The following is a 12923-nucleotide window of genomic DNA, read 5'->3' on the forward strand; positions in this document are numbered from 1 at the left end:
CGGTTTTATTTCCCGTGAAGTCCTCTTTTTTCTTGCACGGTACCTTTTATGTGTTGTGAGATGAAGTGACTTTCATTTAACCTTGTGAAAACCGTTATTCAACCGCACGTACTGTATTGTACTATTTGTGCGGCGCGCTATTTCATGAGATAATAAGGTATTGTGTGTTGAGCGACTGCTGCTTTGAGATCTACCCGGACTTCCCTGTCGCCTGAACCGGTAGAAACACCCAGCCCCTTCCCATGTGCGTTAACAATGTCATAGATTCTGTAACCCCAATGCTCAAGCACTTACAAGCACTGGACACAAGGGTAGCGGTAACAGACGAAAGATGGATGTTTCTGTTAACATGTTTTCGAGTAAAAGGATGTTTTGAAGCGATCAAGTTCATTTGCAAAACAACGTACGACCTTTTAAGGAAAGTCCCCAGCGGTTATTAGGGTGTCTTTACTGCTAGCGTAAGCTCTTGGTGAGATGGGAGGAAAAAGTTTTTCATCAGAGGGCATAAAACGTTCAGGAAATGAGTAAAAACCAACCCGCGGAGACACGAGTAAGAGGAAGGAACAGAAAGTAAGGAAGAAGCTGCTGCTTTGTTTGGGTACGGGCTTTTGTATCATTTAAATGTTTTCATCACTCATCTTTGTCGGTTGAATAATATCGAGGAAAATGCACTTTTTATTTGGTTTTTATATGTGAGCGAGTGTGCTACAGTATATATTCACAGGTTAGTATATTCACAAAATATTCTTATTTCCGGTAATTTTTAGTTCTGTTAATATGGGTGAAACTGGATACATGCTGAAAGACCTGTACCGCTATAACCTGGAGGAGAATCGGATGCTTTTATCGCCCGTACAGTGACATACGTGCAAAATCGCAGATTCCTCGTCGATTCACGAGTTACCGCCTTTTCATTTTGGAGGAATTAAGCATTTTAACACGTGTTGGTATCCGTAACTCCCATTTCCTAGTAGTAAAGAGCCGTTTTTTTCCCTGAGAGATTGTCTTGTTCCAGATGACTTTCCTAAAACGGATAAATAGTCACAATAGGTGCTCAGCACACACTTGCTTCTGTCTTCACAATGTCAGGAAGCTAGCGATGGCTTAACCGTTTAATATCGTTGTAAGGAGTAAAACCCCCAATTACAAATGACATGTTAGATTTCATAACATATTGAAGAAAACGCCACAAATACAGTCTGATGCAAAAGAGTCCTTCTGATATTTACCCAGGGGTAAGTGCATGGCGTTTTGTGTCTTTTTAATCGTTTTAATATGGTTGGCGTGTCGTGCTTCAAAATGGTTTATATGACGTTTACCTTAGCTCTAGTTCATACGCACGCTTTACCTTGCGACTATTATTTATCACACACTTACTCCCTTTTGTAGAAGAAAATATTTGGTAAAAATAGAATTATTGCTGTTTTGTTGGTTTGTTTATTTTTTAGTTAACCGTTTCTTTGAGATTATGGAAGGCTGTCCGCTTTTGATGAAACCAAATTGAGTTTCATTTCTGTTTTGGGCGTTCCAATTGCACTGTTAAACTACAAACAATATTTTCACTGATATTGTATATTGCAAAGTGCAGAATCGTGCATGTTCAAGTTGGGATCGAACAAGCTTCCAAGGAGACTTGGATTTTGGAAATATGGAAGTCTTACTTAAGATGAGTTGTAAAACAGAAATACCTCCAGTGCTCAATTCTCCATATCCGGGCCACTTTTACTGTGTTGCCTGAGAACAGCTGAATGACATCACAGTCATGGGAAAAAAGCATGCCCTGCAAAAGCTATGCAGTCACTGCCAAGGACATTTGACCTGCTTAATCATATTTCTTTTGGATTCCAAGGGTTTCTGACCTTATGTCCAATGAGAGTCTGCAGCGTCATACTGTATATAGAAACCTTGGCAACCATGTAGGACCGGAGAGAGCAGCCTTAATTTGTTTGTTTTGAGTTTGGCTGACCAGAGCAATTGCTGTGAAGCCTGTGAGCCTCTCAGAGGGGAAATAAGAAGAGGTTGGTAAGGACTGAAGGATTGAATGTGGACTTGAACTTTATGCGTATACATTCAACAGTTTTCTGTGAATCAGTTGCAACATTGGTCAATTTGCAGTATTTTATATAAATGAGACAAGTTTGTGTTCACAGATATACAGTATGCTGTATAAATCCAGTTTATAAACATCGACACAAGCTTTAAAATTCCCATTTTCACTTTTAATTGCCACTGCTTAATTAGGTAAAACAGTGTCTTCATGCAATTTCCTTCCTCTCCAAGAAATGGAAAGAGTCCAGCCCAACACTGAAATAAGACCAGTAAAAAAGCAACAGCAAATTGCTTAATATAATTTTCAAAGATTGCTAAAGTTTGTATCCAGGATCTACATTCCCACAAAAGTTAATTAACTTTGTTAATTAACTTTTCTCATACACAAGTTGAGGTGATGAGAAAGTGTTGACTGTAAAAGACTATACTATCTATGTCTAGATTGTACTGTATCTAGAAAGAAAAGAAGAAAATTGCTGCTGACAGATAATATATGTACAGACAGCTGCTGTGTATACTGTGAAATGCTTGTGTAATGTCTTAGTCATAATAGAGAAATAGAGTTGTCATAAGGAAGAATAATAGAAAATGGTTTCTATTATTTTTCCTTCAGACAACTCTATTGTTTGTTGCATTGTTGTAATGAATAATAATTAATAGGTTTATTCCATGCTGAAAAAAAGAAGAAAGAGAACACAACGTTTCGGCCGTGGAGCCTTCTTCAGGTGTCATTATTATGAATAATAATGTCAGCTGAGCATTATATCAAAATGTGCTTCTTTATAAAATATTCAAGCATAGAGTACATTTAATTAGTAGATTAGACAGAAAATTGACACATGGAAACCACCTACAATACATCAAGATAAATCTTTGTGTAAATACTGTTACATTTAGTAAGTGTAGGAAATGTTATTTATCAGTATTTTCAGAATAGATTATGCTTTGTTTGTGTACTCACAATTTTGAAAGCTTTTAATTGCCTTTAAATGAAATGATCATTATAAAGCTGATAAATTGACCCACTATTGCAAAATCAGTCTAGCAGGTATTTTCTGCTTCTACACAATGTCTCTAATCTGGTATTCACATCTGTTAAGCACATTAAGTATTCTGTAACTATATTAAATAAATCACATTTCAATAAGATCTGCAACACCTTTAGAAGTTGCTGGAGTATTAAACATTTAATCATTGTGTAATGTGCATCATAAGTCAGGGTTTACTTGGTGTAGCAGGCCTGAAATAGCAGTTCAGGAACTAGCTACAGTAGAAAAGGTTATCTGACTTCCTTATAGAGTCTGTACTGAGACCAGAGGGTTGTGTAACTTTGTAAGCGTTCTATAAATAATGTGGGGCTTGAGCTTCTGTTTAAATGTTTTAGATAAAAGCTCTGCTGCCTTAACATGTAAGACAGCACATTTATGGATGTGGAATCAAATGGTATGGAAGTTAGGGAGACAAGCTACTACCTACAGGGTAATCAATTAATTAGTTTATTCTCAGTGATCTTTTATGTCTTTCTGATTAAATGGTAACGTGTGAAACACATCTTATCTGGAAATGTTTCTGAAAACATCTTAACTTCCTAAATGAAACCTCCAAGTTCATACTTTAATTTCTACTTAAAGTTGTGCTTGCACAATATTATCTGTGGTTCATAACATTCACATACTGTAGTGTTGTACAGTAGATCTTGGATCTCCAGGTTATCTGCATTAAACATTGAAAACGTTCCTTTACTTTCTGGCTTAGCATTTTCAATTTGGTTTGCACTTACTTAACTATAGGTGCACTAAAGGTTATTAACAGCCTGTGTAATCAGAATGTGCAAAAATACAAAAATGTTTCTAATCAGTGTTGAGCAGTTATGTGATACTGGAAACATCTGTAGCCTGTACAATTACAGTTTGAGACCTGTCTGATTAATGGGGGTTTGTTAAACCTTGAATTTTCTTGTTGTAAATGAGGTACAGTGCACGCAGTTTTTAACTTTACCTCCGCTGGTCAACTAATAATTCATTTTCCAGACCTAAACCTACAAGAATAATTCCAGGGAATTTTAAGAGACAAAACGCCGAATGAGTCTCTAGTGCAATAAAAAAACACACTGTGATAAGTGCCTTAAGATAAGCGCTTTTGGTAACGTAAGCAGAGAGACAGGAGCTGAGCTACGCAGAGGAGCATGAGCAGTTACCAATCTCACATCCAAAAGAGTGACATGCATTTTTAGTGCATTGCAAGTGTGACAAAGTACACTGCACAGAAAAGAAAGCATACTACAAAATGTAGAAAAGGATATGCAACAGGAAAAGTGTAGGCCTAGGCGATATTCACTTCCCCTGTAAGTTGCACCCTCATGGTGCATCAAGTTTGAGTTGAAAGATCAGGCACAAACCCTTCAGAACACCTGAAAACCCAGCCATTTGCAATGAAATACTTTTTTTCAATCAGCTGCGGAAAAATGAGAATAGGTTTATTTATAAACTCTAAAGTGACACAATTGTAAATGCTATGGGTCTTCTATGAGATTTGCTTTTCTTTGAATTCCCTAAGGGAAAGAAATCAGCAAGTTAATCAGGCTCAGTTATTAGCTGTTACTGCTTCCTCTTTAAAATTCATATGACAATTTCAATATGTTCCAAACAGTCCAAGGAATGACAATTTTTACACAAACCTGTACTACGATCATGTAGATATATAAAGCCTATTGTATAAATGCAGAAGTACTAAGCTTGAAGGGACAGTCATCACAGGCAAGCATGTCTTCATCCCCCAGGGCATTGAGAAAACAACTGAGCTGTTGTGCTGCTTTTTTTCCCCCTTTTTAGAAATCAAGGTATCTATAACAGAAACATGATTCAACACAAGGTGAGAGCTCTGGCAGCCTGTAGTTGCAAGATAGAGAAACAAAGGTTTGGGTTTGCAGTTTGAGCACTGGACCCATGGTAATGGAGTCTCTGTACTCTGAGATAAACAGGAAAAGCCCTCAGAGAGTTAGGGCTGGGGCTGGATTCTTAGATATCACGATTACACACCCATCTGGCAGGCTCAGTCCTTTCCTTTAGCTCGCTGCAGTGTCCTTATTGAGGTATGCTGCAGGGATGGTGACTTTCTAAACTGTTCAAGCTAAAGTAAAGCAGTTCATTGTCTGCTTTAGCGCTATAACTCTAAAGAAGGCCGGGCCATCTTGTCTTGTGATTCAAGCACAGGATCAGTATGGGAAACTGTGTTATGTGTTTTCTTTGGTACTTTTACCTCTGCTGTGTGATTCTGGCTTATGAAGTGGCTCATTTAAACCTCATTCTGTCATCATTTCCTTTGGCTGTTTTCATTTCTTCAGTTTTCTTACCTCTAATTCTGTAAGCATGTCCTAAATCTGGTGTTATCTACTGTACCTGCAGGGGGAAGTTGGCTAAAAAGCAGACTTGACTGTACTCTTTGTTTACTGAAAATAACTTTTCGTGACAACATGAGTTTGTTTGGCTTGCCTCTTGTATACCTTTTTTGTATTTTCTGTTCACAAAGCACAGGAGCACATTTCAGAAGTAAATAAAGATACTTTTTTTAACAGTACCTGCAGTCTTTACAAGAAAACCTTAAGAACCAAAGAGATGTTACTGTATCTGAGGTTGGATTCATATTTCACTTGGATTTTAAGCAGGTCTATGAATTGTTTTGGTTGTTTTTGAGAGTTTTCTTCTTGGGTGTTGAAACTCAGGTGACACTTATTAAGACTTGTATTGGACATGCGTCTCAACAAAAAAAAATAACTAGGCACGTGAACTTCGCATCTCTTCACAACGTGAAACCACAGTATTATATTGACTGTAAATATTTTTTTTCATAGAAGCTATGCAACTGTCTATGTTAAAAGAAGTGAAGTTTCACTTAAATTGAGTTCTGTACTGAATTGCATAAACAACCTGTCACGAAGCGTTTTTAGGACCCTATGCAGACGGCAAAATCCGGAGGGGAGCGAGACTAACCAAGGAAAAAGGACTAGGATCGGGGCTGGAAGAACAGGGGGGCGTGGCCAAGGTGCGCTGGTGCTCGGGGGTGCGTGGCCAAGGAAAACAAGTCTGAAGGGAGTCCGTAAGAAAATCCAGAGAATGCTAATGTCCAGAGCCGGGTGATCCATCCTTGACAGACAAGACAGGAGTTAAAAGCCGGAGCGGGATCCGGCGAAGGGTGGGGGGATAAAAAGGGGTAACGGGGCCAGGCGCTCCAAGCCCCAGACCCAGATGGTCAAGAAGCCGTTGCGAAGCCTATGTTGCCGAGCCTCTTCTGGACTCGCTGGTAGGGGGTGCTTCCGGGTGTCCATCTTCCAAAGCTGAGCTTGGAATGGTGGGAGTGTCTGGCTTTTAAAGGGGAGACTGGAACAGGAGGCAGGTTCAGGAAATCTGAGGTAAACTAGGAAGGGCTGGAGCGTCCTTAAAAGGAGGGATTTACGATCATGACACAACCTAATTTAGCTAGAAGAGGAATTCATAGTTAATCAAAACCTGGTAAGATTTCCTGAATAAGAGTGAAATATGCAAACTGATTCATTTTAAAGCACTTTCCATCACATTTTATGATCAGAAAACTATTCTCGGTATTTTCTTAGCGAAAGTCATTCCCTGAAGAGCAGTGATACTGCTTGACATAAATCTTGGTTTGGAGGAGCTCATGCTAAATTACATTCTTAATAGCACTGCCCCTAAACTCATCCTTAATCTCAGCATTGTGAATAGAATACAGGTGCAGAATCTATGTCTTTAGGAGATGTGAGAGTTTTTATACTTCCCAATGTTTCGTAATGCATAGCATAGCATAGCAGTTTCAAACTGTGTGATTTTGAACACAACATATTTGGTTTATGATAAATCCCTTCAGAAAATAAGTAATTGCTGCAAAATTGCATACTCTTTTGAAATAACTCTAGCACGGGGTTTAAAAAAAACATGCTAGCACACAGTTGTACATCTGGTTTACCAGAAGTTGGGTAGCAGCAGTTCCTGGTAGAAATGCAGAGTGCACTGCACTGTAGCTCAGTCTCAGAGGCATGGTGCAGGACGTTTGATAAGGCTTTTGAGGGATGGTTGCAGTAAATGACAAAAATAGGTTTGTTAAAAATCTACTGACGATTTAAACTTGTTTTTGTTTGTTTTACAGAGAGATTAAACAGTATGCAGGGAACTGTTGTCCGGGTATGCGTGGTGGTGGCAGCCGCCATCCTCAACCACCCCCTGTTGTTCCCGAGAGAAAACACCACCATCCCGGAGCGGGATGACCAGGTCATCGCCCGCATGCGGGAACACGAGGAGAAGCTGCTAGCCGAGAAGGCGCGACTGGAGCGGGAGGCCTCACAGGTGGAGCAGGGGGTGCAGCCGAGCCCGGATGTCGAGGAGAGCTCTAGCTGGGACCTTTGGAGCGCTCTGTCCATGATCGTCTTCCTCATGATTGAGATCTGGAGACAAGACTACCATGACACCACAGCTCAGGATCCCACTTATGAGGAGGAGGACAGTTTGCCTCTTGGGAATGTCTCTCTGAAGATCCCTCTTCCGGACAAAGCTGTCCTGAGCTGCTTTTACGAGAGGTGCATCCGCATCTCGGCCAACGAGACTTGGAGAGTGCAGGACTTTGTGGAGGGTTTTGCGGACGACCTCCTGGAAGCTTTACGGAGTGTTTGCAACAGGGATGCGGACATGGAGGTTGAGGACTGCATTGGTGTGGGCAGCATGTATGAAAACTGGAGGGTGAGCAAACCTCTGATCTGCGATCTCATTGTCCCATTTGCCGCTCCAGATCCATACTGCTTCACGTTTCAGCTCTGGTGCAACTCCCAGAATGACATTCCCCCCGACAGACAGGGCTACGGCCGAATCAAAGTTGTGAGAGCTAACGAAGATGGACCTGGCTGCGTGTGTGGAAAGACGGACCTTGGTGAGGACATGCTGTGCCTGCTGCACGGCAAAAACGAGAGGCCCAAAGTCAGTGATGCCATGGATGACTTGCTGTGCTCCAAAAACACGCCTTACCTGGCCAAAGACCAGGTCATGAAGTGGTTCCTGATATCCATGACCAAGGCATGGAACTGCATCTCCCATAAGTATGATTTTGAGCTCATGTTCCGTAACCTTGATTCTCCAGGAGCCCTAAAGGTAAAATTCAGATCAGGAAAGACCATCATCTTCAACATCACTCCTGTCGTTCAGTTCGAGGATACAGATGCTTATTTTGTCTCGCACTTTGCCTTTAATAACGACAACCCTTCAGATATCTTCTGGCCCCTTTCCTTTGCTGTCTATGAGAAAAACCTGATGAAAGTTCTAGTCAAGAGACTGCCAGACAGTTCTTGCCACATCTGCTGCCTTCAGATTATTTCCTTCTTGCACAAGAAGCAAACGAGCCTGACTGGTGAAAGTGCCCTTACTAACTACCACTTGAAGACGGCTCTGCTGCACTTGCTTCTGAGCAAACCTTCTTCAGACTGGCGTGCTGAATACCTGGAGAAGAGGCTACGAGACGTCCTTAGGTTCTTGGAGAAGTGCCTTCAGGAGAAGAAGCTGTATCACGTTCTAATTGGGAACAAGCAAGTTCCGAAGCACATTAACTTTCCACCGGTATTCCAAGCTGCGGAACCTCTGAATCTGTTCCGTCCCCTTGTGCTGCAGCGGGATCTTTATGCCAAAACGGTGGAGCACTTTCAGGAAATGCTCAAAAATGCCCCTGTGCTGATACAGGAGTACACCCCACTCTTTCCAAACGGGAGTGTACATTCTTCCCTCAACACAAGTTTCTAGTCTTCAGCATCACATTGACTTTAACCATGGAGCACAGATTGAAGAGACAAACCTACTGTTACAAACACTTTTGAAGGAATGCTTATTACAAACTTGGCTTTTCATTTCACTCCCCAGTTGTGTTGATACATGTCATGTCTTGAGAACACATATTTTCACAACCCTTTTTTTAAAATGGGGACCAAAAACCAACTTTATACACGCTGCTGGGTTTTCCAAGGATTTTCTGTGAAAAATGATTACAAACTAACTAAAACCAACATTGTAAAAGTATAAAAAATACAACACGTATTGAAATCATTACAGGACATTTGAAAAGAAAATCAGGAAGCAAACCCACCAACAAAGTTTAAATAACACATCAGATGGTAACTAGTAGTTACTAATAGTGTTGTTTTATTTTTTAAATAACAACACCAGGTTTATTATTTCATTTGATTTGTGCAAAAAAATTGCTGTTTGTATTGTTGGGAATTTGAAAGGTGAAGTTAAAAATGACCTCTGAAATTAGAAGGGAATTTCAGGCAAAAGCTATCTTTTTGGCTGAAAGAAAATATTTCTTACAGGTTTCTAATGGAATTCTAACATTTTGCCAAGTATTACTAGTTTAGGTATAGAACGTGAGCCTGTTGTTAAATTGTAACAGTGATCTTTGAATTCATATGAATTCTGCATCAGATTCAGATCAGATCTTTTTTTCAACATACAGAAGACAGTTGAGCTGCATTCACATAAAGAGTGTGGCAAAAGCAAAGCGATAAGGAGAAGGAAGCTCATTGGTATTCACCATTCCAGGATCTCAAATTGATATTTAAATAATACTGAATTGAAACTTTAAGTGCATTCTAGTTATCTTATTACAGATGACCCAAGGAATCTTGCTTAATGAATTAAAACCATTGATAGAAAAAAAAACATACTAGCTTGATTTGAAATGTCTGTAAATAACACTCTTAGTATTAGCACAGTCACATGGACATTAAGTGAAATGTACATTTTCAGTCTTCTATCCCAGACAAGGACAGATATAAAGCCATGAGGATGATTTCTGAATAAATAATATTACATTTCTTCAGTTTGCTGTTTGCCAAAATGTAGCCTTATTTCATAAACTAGACAAAAATAGTGTTTTAAACCTTTCCTCCATAACACAACTTTATTAGAAAGAAGTACCTTAAATGTACACTGTACAGCTATCATGTACTTGTTGGAAGAAAGAAAAGCCCAAGGGCACTCTGTGTAAATATAACTAATGGAAACAGACCTTGTATCATCTGTTCTAAGAGTGTTCAGGTCCACATCCATCTGACTCATATTTTGCATCCTGACGTCTTTCATTACGCATTTTAAAGCACACAGATTTAAGATGAAGAATAATGGTCCAGAAAGAGGTGCAGAAACTAAATGCCTCATGGCCATGCTTAATGATTAAAAGCCAATATGTGAACATTAGGCATTTATTAGTAACATAACATTTATTTTTTTGTAAAATATTAATTGATAACCCCACATCAGACCCTTCAGTGATGTACTAGGATGGAATTCTCTTTGCACTGAGAGTATGTATTTTCTAAGCTTTGCTTCAGAAGGGACTACATGCCAGTTACTTTAATGAGTAAATCTAACTGGTAAGGCGCTTTATACTTGCTAATGTGTATAACCTTAGAAAATCTAAAAAAATGTTAGCTTTCTTTTTTAGAGCTTGAGTAAATAAAAATATTTTGTACATTTTATATTTGTATAGAATGGTTATGAATAAATATTTAAGTATTTAAGCACTGTAAATGGTCATTTGTATAGTGTAAGTGGGATGAAAGGCCTTTACATGATTTCTGTTTTTTTTATGATTTTGCTTTTATTGTTTTCACTGTTTTTCATGTTTTCTGTGTTCTGTGTTCACTGGCCGTACACAGGTAAAAAAATACTTGTGAACCAATTGCATACAATCGGGTTCATTCATCCAAGGTTCTATTTTATAATTAAAAAGTAAAAACAAGCAGTTAATTTAAACTGGTGGTCTTCTGTGTCACTTTAGAAAAGGACAATGGCACTTTCATTCCGTTTACATTCTAATATTGTATAATTAACTGGACAGTGTTTGTTTTTACAAGAGGACAATTCCCTGAAATAATAGGGAAGATCCCAAACCAAATAAATCATGAAAAATATATTTCTGTAAATGTGATCTGCCTTGGATATTATAATATGACCAAGCTCATATTATAATATTATAATAATAATAATAATAATATTATAATATGAGCTTGGTCAAAAGTCTTCCCTGCAAGTAGATATCATTTCTAGAAAGGCTGTGACAATTTTAACTTTTCCTGTATGCTTTTTTTCTAAACCTTGTGCACTGTGTGTAACATTTTTTAGTATTTTGTTCTCATGTAACCATGATATACTGTACTTTGCTGGCATAGTGTTATTCTCTTGAGAAAGGTTAATGTCTGATCAGTACCTTGTTATCTAAAAGGTACTTTGAGCTGTCAGATAGATCTTTGACAGGAGAAGGGGGCTTTAATGTTTCTCTTGTGGGAATGTTAATTTAATGTTCTCTTGTGAAGACTGCTGTCTTCATAGCAATTAACATCATTTTGGTGATTACTCTCCTTGCAGTACACCATCAGTTCCTAGTTTTTCTGTGCACTGCATTTGCTTCAGAAATGGGAGGTAATAGAGGATGAAATTTTAGAGATTCTATAGTTAAAGCACACATTTGGGCTTGTTTTCATAAGTGACAAGCTCATTGTAGTCTTCAGAATATGGACTATAGAAAAACTGTAATGTATTTATCTACAGTGTACAGGTATTGTGCCGGAAGATGGTGAGACAATTATCATTGTTGTCTCGAATCTTTGGGTCCTGGGTTATTGTCTGTGTGGAGCTTGCAAGTTTTCCATGTGTCCATGTGAGTTTTTTTCCAGGTACTCAGTTTCCCACCCCTTCTCTGTTTGAACATGCATTGTTTTCATGTTGCTTTCGGTTTGAGAACAATTACATAAAGGCACATAGTACCTAAAAGCTGTGCTGTAACTCTGTGACACCGATAGTCTTCACAAAAATGGTGTGTACAGTAATAGCAGCCAGAAACATCTGAAATGGGAATGTGTAAACATAAAAAAATACTTTGTGGAACCTGTTTTTTATGCTGCACCTCATTTAGAAAATGAAAAATAGAATTTCTGAAATAGTGTATTCTGTAATTCTGTGAGTTTGCAGGTGTCATCCTAAAGTAGAGACTGTGAGGTCCTGACTACTTGGCTATTAAAGATTATGAGATTATGGCTATTGACCCTGCATTAGTCCTGCTGTCCTGGTTAAATTCCACTTAGCAATTGACTGGAGTGCAATGAAAAACACTGTATAAATGCAATTAAGTGTATGTATTAAAAACAAGTGCAATAACAACAAATCCATATGGTGCCCATTGTATTCAAGTACCTGTATTAGAAAATGGTCATTTATTCAGTACAGCAGTCTTTTTCTAAACCCATTTCCCGAAAGATAAAACCCCACTTGTAGTCATCAGTTTGCGTATTTCCAGGTACAGTGTTATAAGTTCCATGGCTTTCCTCTTGTAGATATCTGTTTTTCATTTTTCCCACCTAGGAACCTGATGTGTGATTTGAAATGTGAAAGAACTTTGTACTAATACGGAATGTTTTAAACTTGCCAAAATAAAAAGATATTTTTAAGTATAACAGTTACTGTACATGTAAGTGTGGTGATTTTGACACAATGTAAAAAGTCCAAGGATTTTTTTTATATTTCATACAGCTAGTATTTGGCAATGTATAACAACAGTACTGCAGGTGGTTTTTCAACAAAACACTAATTCATAATCAGTTTTTATTTCTTATACATTCAGGCTAGGATACTAGAACTGTACCATAATTGAAATTATAACATTAATGTAACTGTGTTTCCATCTAAAAAGAAAAAGAACAGGAAATTACATCATTAGGCACTTCTACTTTAACTGCCACCTGTTTGGGAGCCTCCATTGCTCAAGTTCCCTTCTTGCAGTGCCCTGGTTAAAAATAAATTAGAAATAAATGACATCACTGAACCTTACCA

General features: G+C 38.5%; 1 protein-coding gene across 4 annotated transcripts; it reads left to right on the forward strand.

Moving 5' to 3' along the window:
* The first annotated feature begins 241 nt into the window (after positions 1–241).
* On the forward strand, positions 242–12549 carry LOC148661655 (inositol 1,4,5-trisphosphate receptor-interacting protein). Of its 4 annotated transcripts, none has more exons than XM_088635699.1 (2): positions 242–570; positions 7207–12549. In XM_088635699.1, exon 2 carries the CDS (start codon positions 7221–7223, stop codon positions 8838–8840), a length of 1620 nt encoding a protein of 539 aa, XP_088491825.1. In that variant the 5' UTR covers positions 242–570; positions 7207–7220; the 3' UTR covers positions 8841–12549. The 4 variants fall into 4 exon arrangements, with proteins under 4 accessions (XP_088491825.1, XP_088491823.1, XP_088491824.1 ...); XM_088635697.1 differs by having other exon boundaries at positions 244–598; XM_088635698.1 differs by lacking the exon at positions 242–570 and adding an exon at positions 586–724.
* The last annotated feature ends 374 nt before the right edge of the window (positions 12550–12923 follow it).

This window comes from Lepisosteus platostomus, chromosome 6 (genome assembly GCF_059453375.1).
Source record: "Lepisosteus platostomus isolate fLepPlt1 chromosome 6, fLepPlt1.hap1, whole genome shotgun sequence".
Lineage (NCBI taxonomy): Eukaryota > Metazoa > Chordata > Actinopteri > Semionotiformes > Lepisosteidae > Lepisosteus > Lepisosteus platostomus.